The sequence below is a fragment of the Nicotiana tomentosiformis genome, chromosome 5 (genome assembly GCF_000390325.3).
Source record: "Nicotiana tomentosiformis chromosome 5, ASM39032v3, whole genome shotgun sequence".
NCBI lineage: Eukaryota > Viridiplantae > Streptophyta > Magnoliopsida > Solanales > Solanaceae > Nicotiana > Nicotiana tomentosiformis.
Window position 1 is genome coordinate 42,121,550 of NC_090816.1, and position 20,812 is coordinate 42,142,361.

Consider the following 20,812-nt stretch of genomic DNA (forward strand, 5'->3'; position numbering starts at 1 on the left):
TGAAACCACGTCCAAATCCCGATGACTCATAACCTCCCCGAGTCCAAATATATATTTAGTTTCAAAATTAGACTCCAAATCGGAGTTCAAAACCATAAAATATACTTTTAAGTTTGAACAAAACCCTTATTTTTACTCTTTAGTTCCATATTTATAGATGAAAAATCAAAGGGTATCCAAGATCTATGACAAAGCTAAAGTTAGATTTACTTACCCTCAAGTTTTGGTGAAAAGCTCCTCCAAAATTACCTTTGTCCGCTAACCAAAGCTCAGAAATGATGAAATTGAACAATTCTAGGCAAATATGCTTTTCGTGATTGCAACCAGAGGCAATCACAAGCTGGAAACTACCCTTCGTGATTGTGAAGACCTCCATTTCGACTGCAATGAACAAATCTCCCCAGCCTAATTTCTTCTTCGCAATCCCAAGCATCAACTTCGCGATCGCGATGCACTGCTGTGCATTAGAAAATTTGCTTGTGCATTTTGCTCCAAAATGCTACAAAATTATCCCAAAACTCACACAAGATGTTCGGGATCCCTCTAAACCATCCCAAGTAGTTCATATACCCTATATGAACTTATCCAAGGGATCAAAAATGTATGTAACCATTACAATAAAGAATCAAGATCCAAACTAGCTTATGAACTCTCTTAAGTTCTTCAAGTTCGAACTTTCACAAGAAACATCCAAATCTCATTTGAGCCCCTCGGGTGCTGAATTGAACAATGTAGAGGTTCAAAATCATCATGCAAACATATAGGATCCTTCAAATCATGATTTTATTTTAATTTACTCAAAATATTAACTTTGGTCAACTCTCTTAACTTAAAGCCTTTAGTTAGCAACCAAGTATTCCAAAATACTCCCAAATCTCTGGGGACCCATTTCACCTACACCCAAAAGTCATAAAACACGAAGGAACCTACGAAAAGTCTTAATTAGGGGAAAGGGATTCTAGAACTCAAATTAATCAGATAGGTTGTTATATTCTCCATCTATTAAATAAATTTTCATCTTCGAGTGGGTTTAGAAATTTATCAAAGCTATCAAAAAGGTATGGATATCTATTATGCATATCTATCTCGGCGACCCAAATAGCCTTCTCACTTGGCTGACCCTTCCAAAAACCTTTCACCGAAGTGGTCTTCTTTAAATTTAGCTTCCAGACCTGCATGTACAAAATAGCGATTGACTTTTCTTCGTAGGCCAAGTTCTCATCGAAATGCACTTTGCTTAAGTCCAAAACATGTGACTTATCTTTGTTATATTTCTGAAACATAGAAACATAAAATATCTGATGTATCCCTATTCGGTTAGGAGGCAAAGAAAGCCTATAATCTACCTCACCAACTCTCTCTAACATATCAAATAGGTAAATGAATCTCGGACTCAACTTGCCCTTCTTTCCAAACCTTATCATGACATTCAAGGGTTAAACCTTTAAAAGTACCTTCTTACCCTCATATACGTCACATCATTAACCTTCTTGTCCGCATAACTCTTTTGCATGTTCTAAGCTATCCGAAGTTACTCCTAAATCAACTTGACCTTCTCTAAGGCATCACGTTCTTATTATGTACCCAACAATCTGGACTCTCCAGGCTCAGACCAACCAATAGGAGAATGGCATCGCCTATCATATAAAGCCTCATATGGAGCCATCTGAATACTGAAATGATAACTATTATTCTAAGTGAACTCTGCTAAAGGAAAGAACTAATCCCAATTACATCCAAAGTCAATCACACAAGCTCTCAACATATCCTTTAGAATCTAAATAGTCTGATCAGACTGACCATCAGTTTGTGGAAAAAAACAGTACTAAGCTCAACTTGTGTACCTAACTCTTGTTGTACAACTCTACGAATGTGAGATACAAATTGAGTACCGCGGTCTGAAATAATAGAAATAGGAACCCACGCAAATAAACTATCTCACGGATGTAGATATGTGCTAAATTCAACTGAATTATAAGTAGTCAACACCGATATGAACCATGCGGACTTGTCAATCTATCAACAATGACCAAAATAGCATCAAACATCTTCGAAGTACATGGCAAGCATACCATAAAACTCATAGTGATACGCTCCCACTTAAACTCTGGTATAAGCATCTTTTTGAGTTAAACCACCTAGTTGTTGATATTCATACTTGACTTGTAAACATCGTGAAATATGCCCAACAATCACCTTCTTCATCCTCCACCACCAATAATGTTTCTTCAAGTCATGATATATCTTCATGACACCTAGGTGAATAGAATACCTTGAACTAGGAGCCTCCTCAAGTATCAATTCCCTGAAAGCATCAACATTAGGAACACAAAGCCGATCCTGGAGTGACATAACACCAACATCTCTAATGACAACCTTCTTAGCACCACCTCATTGCACTGCATCCTTAAGAACTAAGCAATTGAGGATCATCATATTGGCGAGCCTTAATGCACTCAAATAAGAATAACTGGGTAACAACATACGCAAGAACCCTAGTAGGCTAAAAAATATACAATCTCACAAATTTATTGGCCAATGGCTGAACATTCATGGTCAAAGGCCTCTCCTTAGCTAGAATGAATTTCAAACTATCCATACTCCCGACCTTCCGACTCAAGTCATCCGCCAACACATTTGCCTTCCCCAAATATACAAAATAATGATACCATAATTCTTAAGCAACTCAAGCCTTCTCTGTTGCCTCAAATTCAAATCCTTCTACTTGAACAAGTTCTAAAGATTGTGATGATCAACATAAACCTCACAAGAAACATCATACAAGTAATGCCTTCAAATATTAAGTATATGCATAATAGCCACGAACTTCAAATAATGAACTGGATAATCTTTATTTGAGGCTTCATCTGTCGTGACACATAAGCAATTACCCTACCATTCTTCATCAATACAATGCCAAGATGAATGCGTGAAGCATCATAATACATTATGTATAACCCTGAACCCGTGGGTAACACCGACATTGAGCTATAGTCAAAGAAGTATTGAGCTTCTGATAGCTCTCCTCACACTCATTGGACCATATAAAAGGAAATTATTTCTAAGTCAACTTAGTCAATGGGCTGTAGTGGATAAAAATTCCTCCACAAAACAACGGTATCAGCCAGCCAAACCTAAGAAACTTTGAATCTTCGTAGCGGTAGTAGGTCTAGGCCAATTTTGAACCTCCTCATTCTCCTTAGGATTAACTTTACTACCATCTCTAAACACCACGCATGCCAAGAATACAATTGAGTCTAGCTAAAACTCACACGTTGAGAACTTCACATAAATCTTCTCCCTCAAAGTTTGAAGCACAATCATTAAATGTTACTCATGTTCCGCGCTACTACGAGAGTAAACCAAGATATTATAAATTAACACTATAACAAAAGAAGCCAAATAAGATTTGAAGCTAAAAACATCACCAAAAACTCATAATGACCATAATGATTCCTAAAAGTTGTCTTAGGGATATCCGAAATCCTAATCTTCACCTAACCTGATCACAAGTCAATCTTAGAAAATACCTTAGCACCCTGAAGCTAATCAGACAAATTATCAATATGAGGCAATGGATACTTATTCATGATGGTAACCTTATTTAGCTGTCAATGATCAATTCACATCCTCATACTACCATTCTCCTTCTTCACAAACAACATTGGTGCACCTCAAGGAGAAATACTTGTTCTAGTGAATCCTTTATCAAGTAAATCTTACAATTTCTCCTTCAACTCCTTTAACTCAACTAGAGCCATGCAGTATGATGGAATAGATATAGGCCAAGTGCCTGATATCAAATCACTACCGAAATCAATGTTCCTATCAGGTGGCATACTCGGTACGTATACAAGAAACACATCCAGAAACTCTTTCACCAATAATATTGAATCCATGTTGGGAGTCTCCGCATTAGTATCCCAAATAAAAGCCAAGTTTGCTAAATACCCCTTCTCAACCATATATGATCCTTCAAGAAAGAAATCACCTTACTCGTGAAGTGACTAAATGTCCCTCTCCACTCTAACCTAGGCAAACTCATCATGGCTAAAGCCACAATCTTGGTATGATAATCCAAGATAGCATGATTTGGAGACAACAATCCATGCCAAGACTTGCCTCAAAATCTACCATGTTCAACAAGATGAAATCAATCACAATCACACCCTTTAATAGTAACCACACAAAACTGATAAACCCTATCAACCATAATAGAATCTCTAATAAGTGTAGACACATATATAGGACTATCTAGAGAATCCTGAGACATACTTAAATCTGATGCAAAATAAGATAATGCATACGAATAAGTAGAACCCTAATCAAATAACACTGAGGCATCTCTATGATAGACTAAGTAATACATGTGATGACTGCATCAGACGCCACTGCCTTAGGTCTGCCAAGAAAGCATAGAAACAAAACTGACCTCTACCTCTAGGATGACCTCTACCTAGATGCCCTCCATTTCCAGCTAGCTAGGGTGGTGGTGCAGGGACTAGGGCTAGAATCACAAACTCATTACCCTGCTGAGATGTAATAATCTGCAATCTAGTGAAATTCTTCTTGATATGCCCCCAAGTCTCCATACTCATAGCAATCTCTCTATTGGCGAGGGTGCTAGAACTAAATATGCCCTTGAAGACCAGAATAACCACTAAAAGAACTCTATCATGGTGATGTACTGTAGGGACCATAAGATGGAGGCGCCTTCTACTATGACTGCCCTGAACGAGTACCATATGAACCATAGTTAACTGGAGCACCGTGAGAAGTCTGAAGTGCTACCTAAAATGGCCTACCAGAACGGCCTCTACCATAATGACCATTGCCTCCTAACAAGGCGCCACTCAACCTACCAATACCACGAAGCTATTTCCACGGCCTGAGCCAAGGTAGCACTTCTCACGGCCTCTCCTATCCTACCAAATCAAATATCAAAATTGAGACCCTCAATAAACTTCTTGACCTTCTCTGTCTTGGTAGGAATAAAGAGAGTTGCATAGCAAGGTAACTTAGTAAACCTCATCTCATAATTAGTAACTAACATGTGATCCTACTATAGATGCTCAAACTGGCTACATAACTTGTCCCTCCTAGTGAATGGAATGAACTTCTCTAAGAAAATAGTCAAACACTGAGTCCAAGTAAGAGGAAAGGACCATATTGATCTACCCTGCTCAATTTATCACTTCCTCTTGGCTAGTCCTCTCAATTGAAAAGTAATGAAATCAACTTTATTGGACTCCACAAAACCCAAATTATGCAAAATCTTATGGAACATGTCTAGGAAGTCCTGAGCATTAGTTGTGAGATCACCATCAAGATAGGGACTATCTAACTTCTGGAATTGATCCATCCTATTTTTCCCCTCCACAGTTATAGCGGGCTTAACCACTAGTCTTGTTGCAGTAATAGTTTGAACTACCCTAACTCGTGAAACTCTTGGAGTTTCAAATATAACAGCATCCAGTTTGGGAGTATGAGTGGTGGGGGTCTGGGCTCCCGCTCCTGCTTGAGAAGTAGTTGGAACCTCATGAATCATCTCCGCCTGCACCATACACTCAAAGAAATTAAAAATCAAAACTATCATCTCCAAAAGCATTGGAGAAGCAATAAAGTCCTCAGAAACCTATGTTGGACCCGATTGAACAATCTGATCTGGGACCTGATCACTCTTTGGAATTGTTGATTGGTCCGCTAAAACATCTCTGGAATGTCCGCGAGCGATGGCGGATGCTCTACCTCTTGTAGGTGCTACTGTACGAGCCCTAGTTTGAGCTCCAGCCCTGCCTCATCCCCTGTCCCTCCCTGCTCCACTCTGAGGTATTGGCTCCTGCTCACGAGTTGTCGATGCACACATCCTGACCACCTGTGAGAGAATAGAAAGGGAAAGATTCAAACATTAGGATAAAGCAAAGTCGCATGATAAGGAAAGAAAGAAAGGAAAGTTTCCTAACTGTATTGTAGCCTCTCGAAGATAAGTATAGACATCTTCATATCGATCGGCAAGATCCTTCTAGACATGTTCATGACTCATAGAACCTATGAACATGGCTCTAATATTACTTTGTCACGATCCAAATGCCACCATAGTCGTGATGACACTTAACCTAACCCACTAGGAGAACCAACACATAATTAACCATAACGAGACAATACAAAAGATGTTCAACTATCATAATATAGATAGATGCAGAAATAAGTTTGAAAACTAACATAAAAGTACGAAAATACTACATCAACCCCCAAATATTAGTAGTACAAGTCATGATCTACTAAAAAAATACAAGATAATCTCAAAGTACAAAATACTATCTTGAATAGGAAACCATGGATAAGGTATAGGGAGACTCCATAAGCTGTGAATCCAAGCACAACTACTCATTAGGAAGTCTCAAAATCACGCTCCTAACCTCCCTCCTGAACATTGCTAGAACCAATGTCAGGATTTATACAAAAATATGTAGAAGTGTAGTATGAGTACCAAAAATAACATGTATTAAGTAAGTATCATGTCAAATCTGACGAAGTAATGGCAAGGTTATGACAAAAATAAGGAATAGTGAACAAAGATAATAAGCTGCACAATTAAAGAGAGTAATAACTAGTATACTTTTTAGATAAAGTTACCAAAGCATACTTTTGTGCACCAAATCTACATATAAGATGATATGCATTAATAGCATTATTACAAAAGCTTCTACATAAGTCTAGAATGTCTATGCAATGCTAAAAACTCAAATTTTACATCAACTGACACTCTCTAAGTGTCCAAGAAACCTACACACACACGACTTAAGGTACAATAGGTGAACACGTGACTTTGGAGGACTAATCTAAATTTATGCGCCAAATTAAATATCAATATAAAAAACTAAGTTATCAATCCGCACGGAATAAACTATTATGCCATAATCATAATAATCGCACGGAATGTCCCATCGTAACATAATCTGCTCAATCGCATGGAATGTCATGTCCTGCCAAAATATCAATTCATATAAAAGAGCCATATGCAGGGATGTGTGCATATGTACAATAGATAAGTATATGTTATGCATACAGACAAGAGAGATAAACATGGATGCATGCATATGTATAAATTATGACTACTGCTATAACATATAATCTAACATACAAAATAACCATCATTACCAAATAAGGAATCAAAAGCCTAGATATAATTTCTAGTATAATAAGTATGTTCAAGTAGTCAAACAAATACATAAATCATATTAGAAGTAGAACATGTATCACAAGGCATAAAGAAGCCTAAAATCTATTCCAAGTAATAAAATAACCTCGACATGTGCATATATACTCGTCACCTCATATGTAAATGTTCGCAACAAATTTTTGTAGTCCGAAAAATAAACTGCAACAAAAATAATATGAAGAAAAAGAGATTTTATTGATAAATATTTGTGAGTACAATTCTATGTATCCCTTGATTCTCCTCTCTAAAATTATCCGTGATTCGAGGGCTTGAGAAGCGTCTTTCTCGAATGTAGGACGATGCAGACCTCCTTGTGATGTATTTAATCGCCAAGAACGTCGTGCAACACTTTGTTGTTACGGGTTGATCTCCGGGAAGAACTCCGTTGATCACTCCTTTGTTGAAGAACTATCCGCTTGATGATTGATCTCTCTGTTTGTGTATGCCTTCACTAATTACGAAATATTCTTCTCCAACTCTGCATGTCTTAAGAGTTATGTAACCCCTCTATTTATAGTTGTAGAGGATGGACAGTCCAGCTACATATGAACTCTCTTGCTTGATTCTAATTGGCCCATATCATTCTAGCCACTTGGCGACTTGTGGTTGGTTCTTGCTTTTTTACTTGGATTGCCACATTATTTAACACGTAGCGTCATCTTTTTGGCTTGCAGTTTGACAAGATATGCCATGTCACTTGATATATGGCATGAGTCTGGGCAATAATAAAATGGACTAATTTAATGTGTAAAGCCCAAATTAATTATTTAACCCAATTGAATTTAATCCAAATTTTATATGAATTAGACCCAATAAATTTTATATGTCTATAGATGCCCCCTACTTCAAGGCTTGTCGGGATGTAGGCTTGCCGAAATCAAAGAAGTGACTTGAAGTACCCATGAAGATAACGTCCCTTCGTGAATCATTTAGTCAAATTGTCTGATGTACCAAAGTTAACCATCTTGGTTTTTTTTTTCCATGTTAGAGAAGAATTTAGTTGCGTCAATTGCCTTTGGCAAATACCATGATCACCATGCTCCAGCCTAAATGTTAGCTTGCAATGCAAATTAATAACCATCAGCGTAGAACTAAGCAGTGGTGTTACCAAATTTCTAAAATAACTTGGCTTGTCGATCGGCTAAGTGTATTTTTTGTTCCATGAAACACTTGGTCGTCATTCCCTCTATCGAAAGAACATGTATGGACTTAAAATAAATAAGTCAAATCCATTTTACATAGGACCAAGTAAAGACTTAGCAAATTTGTTAAGAATTCTCCAGCACTTCGACTTTTAATAAGGATTTGGAATCCTTTTTTTTACCAAACATATTATAAAAGTGTTGGAATTTGTTTCCATGTTTGAAATCCTTGTTCAACAAGTTATGGCTGTTTCTGTTGAAAACGTATCAAGGGCACCGCCTTTGAGAATCTATATAAGAGGTCATGCTTAACATAACTTATTTTCAGATGTGGTCATACCTCCAGCCTCATTGTATTAACTAACAGGCAGCAGCTCACAATTAGCTTTTCTTATGCTTTAGTTAAATCGGACGTCTCCCGTTAGTCCGACAGCTTGGCTCACTTACAGAAAATAATTCACATCTTGTCATAGGAGTGTCCAAAACTCAATCCGTTTGATCCTCCAAAAAGTAGACACTTAAGGCAAGACACGTTCAAAAACTAAGGCTAAATTCGCTTTGTACTGTCCCATGTGAACTTCTTAAACATGGTTCCAAGTTCTGTCACATTCGATATTTTGGCTTTGCGCGTCTTCACAAAAAACTTCATATCTTGATGTAGGAATGTCAAAATCACGAGCGGTTTATGATTACAGAAACTAGATTCGGAGTACTACAACATACCAAAAAATTGGATTTAAATTTGCAATGTATTATCCCAGGTGAGCTCCCTAAGCTTGGTCCAAGTTCTGTCGCGGTTGACATTTCGGCTTTACATGCTCTTTCTAAAAAAATGCATATCTCAAGAAGGAGCATCCGAACTACGAGATGTTTACACCGTTGGTAAGAAGACTCGCTGAGATACAACATCTATGAAAGTCAAAGCTCCAACCCTTTTGATCCAGATGTAACCAATCTTTGATCAATCAAGCGCCAAAATCGGGACGATAGTTCGGGCAGCATACTTCTTTTTTTCTTTCTTTTTTTTATTTGTTGTTGCAGGCTTGGAGAAGATATACATGGCGAGTTTTCCAATTTGCATCATAAGAAGAAGTGGATGATCACCACTCCTTTTTTGTAGGGAAGAGGTTTATGAAGCATACGATCCATCGAGATTTGACGGAGAAGTGCACGTCACAATGCTCACCATCTGCATTGAAGCGTCGTGTCATTGATACTGGTTCTTGTCGCTGAGTGAAAGCTCCGTGCCGTTGTCTTTATTGCTTACATGTGGCTGGTGGAAATTTTGGTTTCGGATACTCAATGACCTAAGTTATGGTCGAGGCTAGAGATTAATGAGGCTCCCAAATTTTAACTTCCCTTTCCATGCTGATTAGTTTTAATCAAAATTTTTGTTACTCATGCTAACCTTTTTTTTCTTCTTTTCTTTTCTTAGAATGTGGGTCTGTAGAGAAGTATTCATGAAGCAGTAGAACCACTAAATGAAATCAGCTATAGCCTATGAAGCATTGGTTTCTAAACTGAGCTTTGCACCGTCGACACCAATCAATCATGTGAAATCAAAAACTTCCTATCGTCTGCATCGATATTGTGAAATTAAAGTATCGTGCTGCAGAAACGTCATGCTACTGGCACCGAGGACTCCCAAAATATTTTATTTTGCATGATTTTGAGAGAGTTCCAGATATCTTGATGTCCCTAGGAAGATGCATTGCGAACGAACCGCTCGTCTCTTTGTTGCGGTTGGCGAGAGAGACACATGAAGTGTCCTTTCAACATCAACGATGAAATCTCTACTCTTGGAGGCTCGGAGAGTACCTATGTCATAATTGGAGAGTGCAATATGCACCATATTGCATCGTTGTAGGCTGGCGAGTAAGACAACTGGAGTAGGCCTTTCCAACTTCGGCAAGCAAGCACCTGGCGCATCTCTGCTATTTTGACTGTATAGCATTTTATTCTCTCATTGAAAAAATTATATCTTGACCTAGGAGTGTCTAAATTGTAATCCACTTAATTCTACAGAATCAAAACTTTCACCATAGCATCATATCCAAAAATTAGGCCAAGTTTCATCAGGACAGGTCGGAATAAACTTTCGAAGGTGATGCACAAGTCTGTCATTTCTACTTTAAAATATTGCATGTTGTCATCGGAAGTACATATCTCAAACCGAAAATGTCCAAATGATAAACCGTCTATTCCATCGAAAAGACAAGTTCGGGATCAGCAATCCTTGAAAATATCGTGGCAAAACGTCTTTTATATTGGCCACAATGTTATTTTGAAGTCGCTCCTGATGTCTATCTTGCTATTTTTCTGCTTTGTGTATTCTACTCGAGAAATTTATATCTCGAGTTTTGTGGGTCGGAATCGCGATCCATCTGTACTGTTGGAAAGAAACTACAAAACTCAAATATCTGTAAATAGCATGGTAAAAATCCTTTCAGAACATCCGCCATAATATTTTGAAGTTGCTATAGACATCTGTCGCACTTGATTTCCATATTTGCGCACTCTAGATAAATAAAGTCATGTCTAAGTCTAGGAACATTGAAATCATAAGATGTTTGTGCCAATAGAAAGAAGACTTAGAGATAAGAAAATTCTCAAAATATTACGAAAGTATTCGTTCCAGATTGGCCGCAGCAATTTCTTAAAATTGATTTAGACGTCTGCCTTGCTGCTTTTCAGCTTTGCGCGCTCCAGGCGAACAATTCATATACCGAGCTAGGAATCTCCAAATTGTGATCCGTTTGAGCCGTAAGAAAGTAAACTCATATAGCTGCATCACATATGAATTTCATGGCTTAAATACGTTTGGTATGGAAACAGAAAATTCTCAAAATTGACCTAGCTGCAGTAAACTTTCAGATTCGTATAGTTCCGGCAAAAACAAAATCGTATCTTGAGCTAGGAGCCTCCAAATCACAAACGGTTTGTATTATTGGAAACTAGACATCCAAACCTACGACATAAAAAATGTTAGGGGCATAACATCTTCCAGATGGACCGCGGTAATTTTTCAATGAGAATCCCGTCATTTGTTGAGCTCGCTTTCCATCTCTATGCTCTCTGAGTTGTTTTGAGAATGTTGTTTTTTTTTTTCTTTAAATTGACTTTACTATCTTGCATGTAGTAACTTTGACTATCATGCTTCACAAATCTTATCTCTTGGTTTCCTTTTGTAGACTCGCAAAGAAGCTCAACGGGTCGAGATATCAGACCGAGGTGTCATACAAGATGCGGAGCCACTCCTTCACCAACTGTTGCATTTGATTTGTTGATAGTCTTGAAGTTCATCAACGGCAGCTCCCATGGTGATTGAATATTTTTTTCAAGAGAGACGACTTCTCATATATGGGACCTTCAACTAACAATCGAGAATGGCATTAAATGTGAAGACGTCATATGGACTTGTAAAAGTATTTAAGACGCGTCAGCAACATAGCCTAGTTTACGATCATCTTCATGATTTAGGCTTTTGTATAGAAATATGTCTAGTTCCTTTTTGTCTCTACATTTTTGGATGTATTTGAAGCAATAAAACATCTTTTGTACTTCAACGCAAATCGTCTTCTTTTTTTCATAGATATGTGCCTCTACACTTAAAGAATTTATGTGATGATCTAATGACGCCAAATTTTTATTTTTTAAAAACTCATGCAACTGAACTTAGATTTAAACTCTAAGTTGCCTACGTACCTCGATGAAGAGGATCAAGTCATAACGTAGTTCAAAAGGGTGAGTTCTTTTTTTTTTCCTTTTTTTATGTATTAATTTTTCCTAGGCCGCCTCTCGCGAGGGTTTCAACCTAGCGGACTTTTATTTGTTTTGACCGTACATAGTTTAGACTCATGCGGGCCAGGAGTGTAGTAACGTGCAGTTTAGGCTCATGCATCAAGGAGCGTCATGACTTGCAGTTTAGGCTCGTGCCTCGAGGAGCGTAGGTGACATTCATGGGAAGTACTGCTTCAGAAATTTTCCGTTGATCGGACCAACTCTAAGACCATCCTTATCAACGATTTTGTATTCGCTACTTAAATAGGCTTCCTTCAGAATATAAGGCCCATGCCATTTTGAGGTAAACCTGCCGCCTATGCGTTTGTTGAGGATTATGGGTCGTCGAATAGCTAGGACTAAATCCCCTACTTGGAATATGATCGTGGCCGCACTTTCTTGTTGAAGGCTCCAGCTAGTCGAGCTTGATAGCATTCCAATTTTTGTTGCACATCCAATCTTTTCTCATCCAATGCCTCTAACCCTGTTAGGAGAAGCTGATCATTCACTTCGGTCGTGAGTCCTTCTTGGATTGCGATCCGCAATGATGGAATTTGTCGCTCCAACGGAAGGACTGCTTCTACACCATACACCAACGAGTAAAGAGTTACTTGTGTAGCAGTTCTGAAGGTTGTCCGGTATGCCCACAAAGCTTCACCAATTTTCTCATGCCAGACTCTCTTGTTCTTTGCATCAACTTTCTTCAAAAGGTTACCAAGCGTCTTGTTAAAAGCTTCAGCAAGGCCATTGGCGGGTGCATTATATATTGAAGACTTATGTTGCTTAAAACTAAATTTCTCGCATAGACTCCTCACGAGCTTGTTGTCAAATGGCATTCCATTATAAGTGATTATGTATCTTGGTATGTCATACCTAAAAATTATGTTCGACTTGATAAAATCGGCAACAGTTTCCTTTTTTACTTCCTTGAGTGGAATAACTTCAGCCCATCTAGAGAAGTAGTTTGTGGCAGCCAATATGTATATTTGTCCCTTTGATGACTTTGGAAGTGGTCCAACAACATCAAGTCCCCATGCATCAAAAGGCCATGAAGCTACAGTTAGATGAAGAGGCTCCGGAGGTAGGTGGATATAGTTAGCATAGAATTGACACACTTGACTTCTTTTGGCATGTTCCATGCAATCCTTCACCATTGTCGGCCAGTAGTAGCCCATCCTCTTGATGCAAAAATGGAGTTTAGGACCAGATTGGTGTGCTCCACATGAGCCAGAATGTGCTTCCTCCATCGCTTGGTGGGCTTCTTCTTTGTCAAGACATCGCAAGAATAGTCCTTCAAAAGAGCGGCGAAATAATGAAGATGAATTGTGGTGCCCTTCTCTTGATATCTATTCTTTGTCGCCGATCCTCGGGTAAATTTCCATGTTCAAGGTACTCTATCAATGGTTGCCTCCAATCCTCTTCTTCAATCACCCCAACAGACGTATGATGACTTTCGTTGATTTGAAGATCAAGAAGTATAGGAATGATCCATCGATGACACACTTGTACCTTTATTGACTCATTCTCTCCAAGTGCCATCGTCGTGGCCAATTTAGCCAAAGCATCAGCCATGCGATTTTCTTCTCTTGGGACGTGGTTTAAGAACACATGGTCGAATCTTTCAAATAAACAAGAAGCATATTGGTGGTATGGCAAAGAATCTTCCTTCTTTACATCGTAAATCCCCAAAATTTGGTTGATGATCAACTTAGTGTCACCGTATATCTTCAACTGTAGAATCTCCATGTCTAATGCCATTTCAAGACCGATGATCAAAGCTTGGTACTCTGCAGCATTGTTGGAACATGTTTCACCTAAAACAAAGGAGAATGGCAAGATTTGTCTATCTAGAGAGACCAACACAACACCTGCCCCCGCACCGTTCCGACATGTGGATCCATCAAAGAATATTGTCCATGGTGGAAATTCTTCAACGAACATAACGTCTTTATCTACAAACTCATCAGAAAGCTCCCATTCCGCTGGAAGAGGATGATCAGCTAGAAAATTGGCGAGTGCTTGTCCTTTCACAACCTTTTGAGGTATGTATGTGATCTCATATTGGTTAAACAATATGGACCATCTTGCTAGGCATCCAGAAAGAATAGGTCGAGTCATCACGAACTTCACAGGATCTGCTCGAGAGATGAGTTTGATGGTGTATGCTTCAAAATAATGCCTTAGTTTCCTTATTGCATAAAGTAACACTAAGCATATTTTCTCAACAGCATGTAGTTCAACTCAGCTCCTATCAGAGTTCGACTGAGGTAGTACAAGGCTTGTTCCTTTCCTTCATCATTCTCTTGAGAAAGTAGTGCCCCAAGTGAGTGTTCTTGTGCCGCAATGTAGAGTATCAATGGCTTCCCAAGCATTGGTGCCCCTAACACAGGTGGATTCAGCAAGTATCTTTTTATGCTTTCAAAAGCATTTTGACATGACTGATCCCAATGAAAAGGGATATCCTTCCTCAATAGATGATTGAAAGGTTGACATCGTCCTGCCAGATTAGAGATGAACCTCTGGATGAATGCTAAGTTTCCCTGTAGACTTCGAAGCTCCCTCAAGTTCTTTGGCTCGAGCATTTTCTAAATGGCGTCAATCTTTGGGATCAACTTCATTTCCACAATGACGCACAATGAAGCCAGGAAACATTCCTGAGGTAACTCCAAATACACACTTGAGTGGATTCATCTTTAGGTCAAATTTTCTTACCCCTTCAAAAACAATTCGAAGGTCTTCAAGGTGGTAACGCCTACTCTTCATCTTCACCACTAAGTCATAAGCGTATCATTCAACCCTCTGATGAAGCATGTCATCAAAGATGTTTTGCATCGTGCGTTGGTAGGTGGCACTAGCATTCTTCAGATCGAAGGGCATCACTTTATAGCAGTATATCCCTTTCGGACTTCGGAAAGTAGTACACTCTTCATCTTTTGGAGACATTCTGATTTGATTATATCCGGAGGACCTATCCATGAATGACATAGCTTCATACCCTGTTGTAGCATCAACCATGAGTTCAATAATTGGTAGCGGAAAGTCATCTTTTAAACATGCCTTGTTTAGGTCTCGAAAGTCAACACAAACACGTATTTGACCATTCTTCTTCCTGACATGTACAATATTCAATATCCATGATGGGTACTTCACCTCTCGAGTAAATCCCGCCTCGATGAGCTTGTTGACTTCGACTTCAATTTGTGGTACTAGCTTTGGTCGAAACTTGCGTTGTGACTGCTTCACAGGGCGTGCTCCACTTTTGATCCCTAAATGATGAACGGCTACCTTGGGACTAAGACCAGGCATTTTTTTATACAACCAAGTGAAGACATCTTTGTACTCGGTCAATAACTTGGAGTATTCCTCCTCTTCCTGAGGCGTAAGAAGCGTACTAATGAAGGTGAGGCGTGGATATTTCGGAGTGCCTAAATTGAGTTCCTTAAACTCATCCACAGTTGATTAACTGCCATCTTCTTGTTGAGGGGGAGCCTCGTGGACTTCATCATCAACGTCAAGGCATGGGCTATCTTCCACAGTTATGTGATAGGATATTTCCACAAAGTCTGACCTTTCTCTTCGACTTCCTTGGATTGTCGGCCTGGCTTCTTTCTCTTTCTCTTTCTTTTTCTCTACTTCTTTATGAGGTTGGCAAGTGTAAATAATAGTTCTCCTTTGCACCTTCAGTGGACCATCTGTGGATATTGACAAAATAGACTTCCTCTTCATACGTGACGGGAAAGCACTACAGATTTCTTTGTCAGCAACAACTTCAAAATGATCCCGCTCCTCATGGACTTTCTCCATATGTTTTGACAATATCTTTCTAGATGGTGACTTCCTTGTGGTTCCCCGGCAACAAAAGACAGAGGTCTTTGAGGTAGTGGAAACTTCTTTTAGATGTTTGGAAGATACACGTTCACCTTTGTGACTTAGCATTTCAAACACCGAGACCGGAGGGGTTGAGCCTCCAATGCGATCAAACACTGAAGCCCGTTGTTTTATTTGCTTGCCCTTAACTTCCTTCATCTCCTCTACCGAGGTGTGTTATGATGAAGCTATCTCTTTGCTTCTCTTAGATGAAATTCGAAGAGGCTCTGCTAAACTGAATCCCAACCCAAACTTTGGAGTGGCGACGTAGTGCCCTTGCTTTCTCAACTTCATTTGGGATTCATTGAGCCCATGTATCTTTTCACCAGTGACTTCGTCTTTGAGTTCTCCTAGTCTTGATGGATTGGAGAAGTCATAACCAGACTTTTCAAGCAGTATGAAGGCCTTAGGATCATAGTGCCTTATTTTATCAACTTGGAGATTGCCTTTAGTAGACTCACAAGTCGCGTATGGGATTTGTGCAACTGGGACAGTCATATGCTCCTTCAAATGTTGAATATCTTTGTGACCCATTTGCTTCTTTAGAGTACATTCCTATAGCAAAGGTTTCCCTTTCTTTCGACACTCACGTGGAACATAGCAAAAAATTAGATTCTCCTTATCAGTCGTTGTCTGTATGTCACCTTCAAATGATCAGAGCTTAATGGAGATTTCTTCAGTTCTCTTCTTAGGCATCTTGGTGGTAGTCCATTGAGCTTCATTTTTTTCTTCTGACTTGATATCAGCTTCGTCGACTGATGATGGTTTCTCCACACTCGGTCCACAAGAATCTAGGTAGAATTTTGCATCTGCAAAGTATGACTCCGTCTTAGTGAAAGGATTGATGTCTACATCAATTTTAACTATCTCTCCATCCCTTATGTACTTCAGACATTGATGCAAGGTAGACGATACCACTTCATTCTCATGAATCCACGGATGTTCGAGCAGTAGGTTGTATGATGTTTTAGCATCTATGATGTGAATCAAGATGCATTATGCGACAGCAGAACAGTTATGCGGACAGCATAGTGACCGCAGACACAGGCAGATTTTTGGTCGTTTTGGACACCAATAATGCGACCGCAGAACCTGTTCCGGAGCTTCATTTTTGGATTTTTCAAAACCCGACCCTACTTCGTTAAATACATGTTTTGGGTCATTTTTAAGCTATAATCTGTTATTTTAGAGTGGGAGAGAGTGCCCTAGAGTGAGAAGGTGTTTCTCAACAATGATTCTTCAATTCTTGCTCAAGTTTTGGAATATTAAGAAGAGAAATTCACTAGGTCTTCATCTTAGAGGTAAGATTCTATACCCTAACCCCTAATTTCAAAATTATCTGGAAATGGGTAATTAGCAAGATAAGTTTTGGGCGTGAGAGTTGTTTATTTTACATGCATGTGATATCAAGGGGTGTAAGAAGATTGTTGAACTAAGCATGGTAAGGATTGGGTTGTGGGATGATGGAATCCTCCATAAAAGGACCTTGAAACCTTAATGCACATTTAGTGTTTGATAAAATTCTCAAATGAGCTAGAACCATAATCATCTTCCTAATTTTGGTTCAGTTTGTTATATTTCTAAAATAGATTGAAGTTGCTAAGAATTTCAGAATATTTTAGAGTTAAGGAAGCTCAATTGAGGTTTGTTGGCTAAAATCTTCTCTTAGAATGGGATCCCACGATATTCATGTGAATTATGTAAGTCCCGAGTGGTTTATATAAAATTGGCTATTCCGAGTAAGATTGGGATGAAAGATATATGTTCAACAAGTTTCCCAAATGCTTTATTCATGTTATGTTATCCATTGAGGATGTGTTAAAATATGGGTTGTGCATTAATAATGTTTCGACTTCAAGTCAAGTTCAAACGAAGGCTATTATGCCAAATTTTGTAAAGAATCTCTATGTGCCTTAGACTCTTAATTGCTCACATGTGTGCTCTATGCCTTGATTTGAATTGTTGTTGTTATTGTTGATGATGTTGATGTTAGAAAGTGAAAAGGTGAGCATGAAATACTAAGTACAGCCAACGTACCAAGAATGATCTTATAAATTATGGCCATTAGTGCCAATGAAATGAAAAGATGTGAAAGTAATATGAAATGCGATGATTGATACAAAAAGGTTGATGTCTTGAATAAAACATCCTAGCCGGTCGGGTCGTGATCGAACACCATGCCGCACGCATGGTAGTGATTGTGTTAGAAATTGTAATTTGAATTGTGATTATGGTCGATCTCCCTAAAGGATAGCCTAGTCGATCGGGTTGTGATCGTACTCCGTGTTAAGGACGGTGGTACTGATACTGAAAGAAATTGTGGTTGATGTCTCTAATGAGATAGCCTAGCCGATCGGGTCGTGATCGGACTCCGTGCTAAGAGTAAGGTGGTACTGGTTTTGTGAATAATGGTATTGTGAATAATGGTATTGTCAACAATGGTATATTGATACTAAAAATCTCCCAATGTGAGATAATGGAAATTAATTAAAACACTATCTTGATCCTAAATTGAGGTTTGATGTTGATTAAAGCTTCCATTAACATTATGATAATCTTGTTTGTATTATTTGTCATTGTATTGAGAGAAGGTTTAGTTATACATACTAGTGCTATTCGACAGTACTAACGTCCCTTTTGCCGGGGGCGCTGCATCTTTAAATGGATCCAGGCGGTTCCACAGCAGGAGATATTCATCAGTGATAGCAATAAACCTTCTTCCCAGCTGACTTGGTGAGCCCCACTTTATCCCGGGGTCATGTATCTTTTGTACTTTGTGTATTCTGTTTGAGGTATAGTCGGGGCCTTGTTACCGGCATTATCATTGTACTCTTCTGTAACTATAGAGGCTCTGCAGACATAGTATGGGTTGTGTATTGGTACTGGAAAAGTCAAAATATATATTATGTTATGGTTGTATTACTTGTCCATTTGAGACTTTAAAAATGATGAACTATTGGAAATGAATTGGTATTGTAGACGTAAACACCTTTTTGTCTAATTAATGAAAATATGTATTATCTCCATTCGTGGATGAGTTTGGGTAGAAGGAAATCAAACAGGCTTGCTTGGTCGGGTTCACTCGGTTGAGCGTCGGTCGCGCTCCTCGGTTTTGGGACGTGACAAACTTGGTATCAGAGCCTAAGGTTTTAAATGGCCTAGGATGTCTCGGAGCCATGTCTAGTAGAGTCCTTATTATCGGTGTGTTGTTGACCATATCTATAATTAGGATGCTACATGGGCATTTAGGAATAATACCCTTCTTTCATGTTCTTGATCGTGCGATAAAGCTGGTTGTAAGATTGTTCCTCCTTTAACTCTTGAGTTGCTCTAATTTTCATTACATGGCACCTAAGAAGAAGGCAAGAACTAGACAAAGAGCCAATGTCACCCCAAGAGTGACGGTTGATCCAATAATTGATGATGGGGGTGAGCACCCGGGGAGTGATAATATTCCTCCAGTTACTACACTGCCTGACTCTACTACAATTGATCAGACCGTACCTGTCCCTACACCTACTGAAGGTGCAACGGTTCCTCCAACTAATATTCCAGTTCCATCTCCAGTTCTAGCTTCTGATTCTGGTATTTCTGATGTTGATCTTAGAGGAGCCATACAGATGTTGGCTCAGATAGTGGCATCTCATGCCCAGAGGTCAAATATTGCACCCACTTCTTTCAGTCAGCCAGGGGATTCTGCTAATTCTAGGGTGAACGGGTTTCTCCAGTTAGATCCACCAGTGTTCACGGGTACTAACCCAGAGGATGATCCCCAGGATTTCACTGATGAGATGCACAAGACTCTCAGAATTATGTGTGCTATTGAAATAGAGCAGTTGAATTGGCCTCCTACCGCCTGAAAGAGGTGGCATATTCTTGGTTTGAACTATGGGAGGAGTCCCGTGAAGAAGGGAGCCCTCCGGCGAGGTAGGGTGAGTTTGTTGATGCCTTTATTGATCATTTCTTGCCTGTTGAGACTAAGGGAGCCCGTGCTACTGAGTTTGAGAACTTGAAGCAAGGTAGCCTGAGTGTGTGGGATTACCATATGAGATTCGCGTACCTGTCTAAGTATGCTATTTACATGTTGCCTACTATGGAGTCTAGAGTGCGTTGATTTATGCAGGGACTTAGTCCCATAGTAATTAATGAGGCTGCTACAGCTACCTTGAATTCTGATATGAACTATGGAAAGATGGTGGCATTCGCTAAAGCCACAGAGACCTGCAAATTAAGGAACAAAATGGAGCAAGAGGGTAGTAATAAGGCCCGGTCTATGGGCAACTTTGGTGGTTCTTCTGGTGGCGGCAGGTCAGCCTTCAGAGGAAGGTCGTCAGGGCCATCACAGTCCTTTGCTTAGTCTTCGGCTAGTGCACCACCATCAGGGCCCAGTCAGCAGCAATAGTGGAGCCGTTTCAGGCCTAGTCAGGGAAACAAGGGATCAAATCAACAGGGTCGTCATGGTGGTAGATTCTAGAAGCAGAGGAGCCCCCCATGTCCTAGGTGTGGAAAGATGCACCTAGGAATATGCTAAATGAACTTACCCATATGCAACGGATGCAGATTGAGAGGTCACATTCAAAGGGATTATCGTTCGTCCCGCCAGGGTGAGGCAGGGTCATGGCACAGCCAGCCAGTTCTGCAGCTACTACATCCGCAGCACCTCCTCCAACTCGAGGCACTCCAACACACGTAGGACGTGCTGCAGCTAGGGGTGGAGCACAGAGTTCGAGAGGATCCGGTTGTTTCTATGCTATGAGGGGTCGCCAGAATTCAGAGGCTTCTCCAGATGTTGTCACAGGTA

General features: G+C 39.5%; 1 protein-coding gene across 1 annotated transcript; it reads right to left on the reverse strand.

The window, feature by feature from the left end:
- Positions 1–13,437: 13,437 nt before the first annotated feature.
- Positions 13,438–14,262, reverse strand: LOC117279017 (uncharacterized). The gene has a single exon (XM_033658449.1). It carries the CDS (start codon positions 14,260–14,262, stop codon positions 13,438–13,440), a length of 825 nt encoding a protein of 274 aa, XP_033514340.1.
- Between the last annotated feature and the right edge of the window lie 6,550 nt (positions 14,263–20,812).

What these genes read in the sequence shown, in the direction of transcription:
- LOC117279017 (XM_033658449.1), bottom strand. Translation starts at nt 14,262, where the DNA reads ATGACTCGACCTATTCTTTCTGGATGCCTAGCAAGATGGTCCATATTG.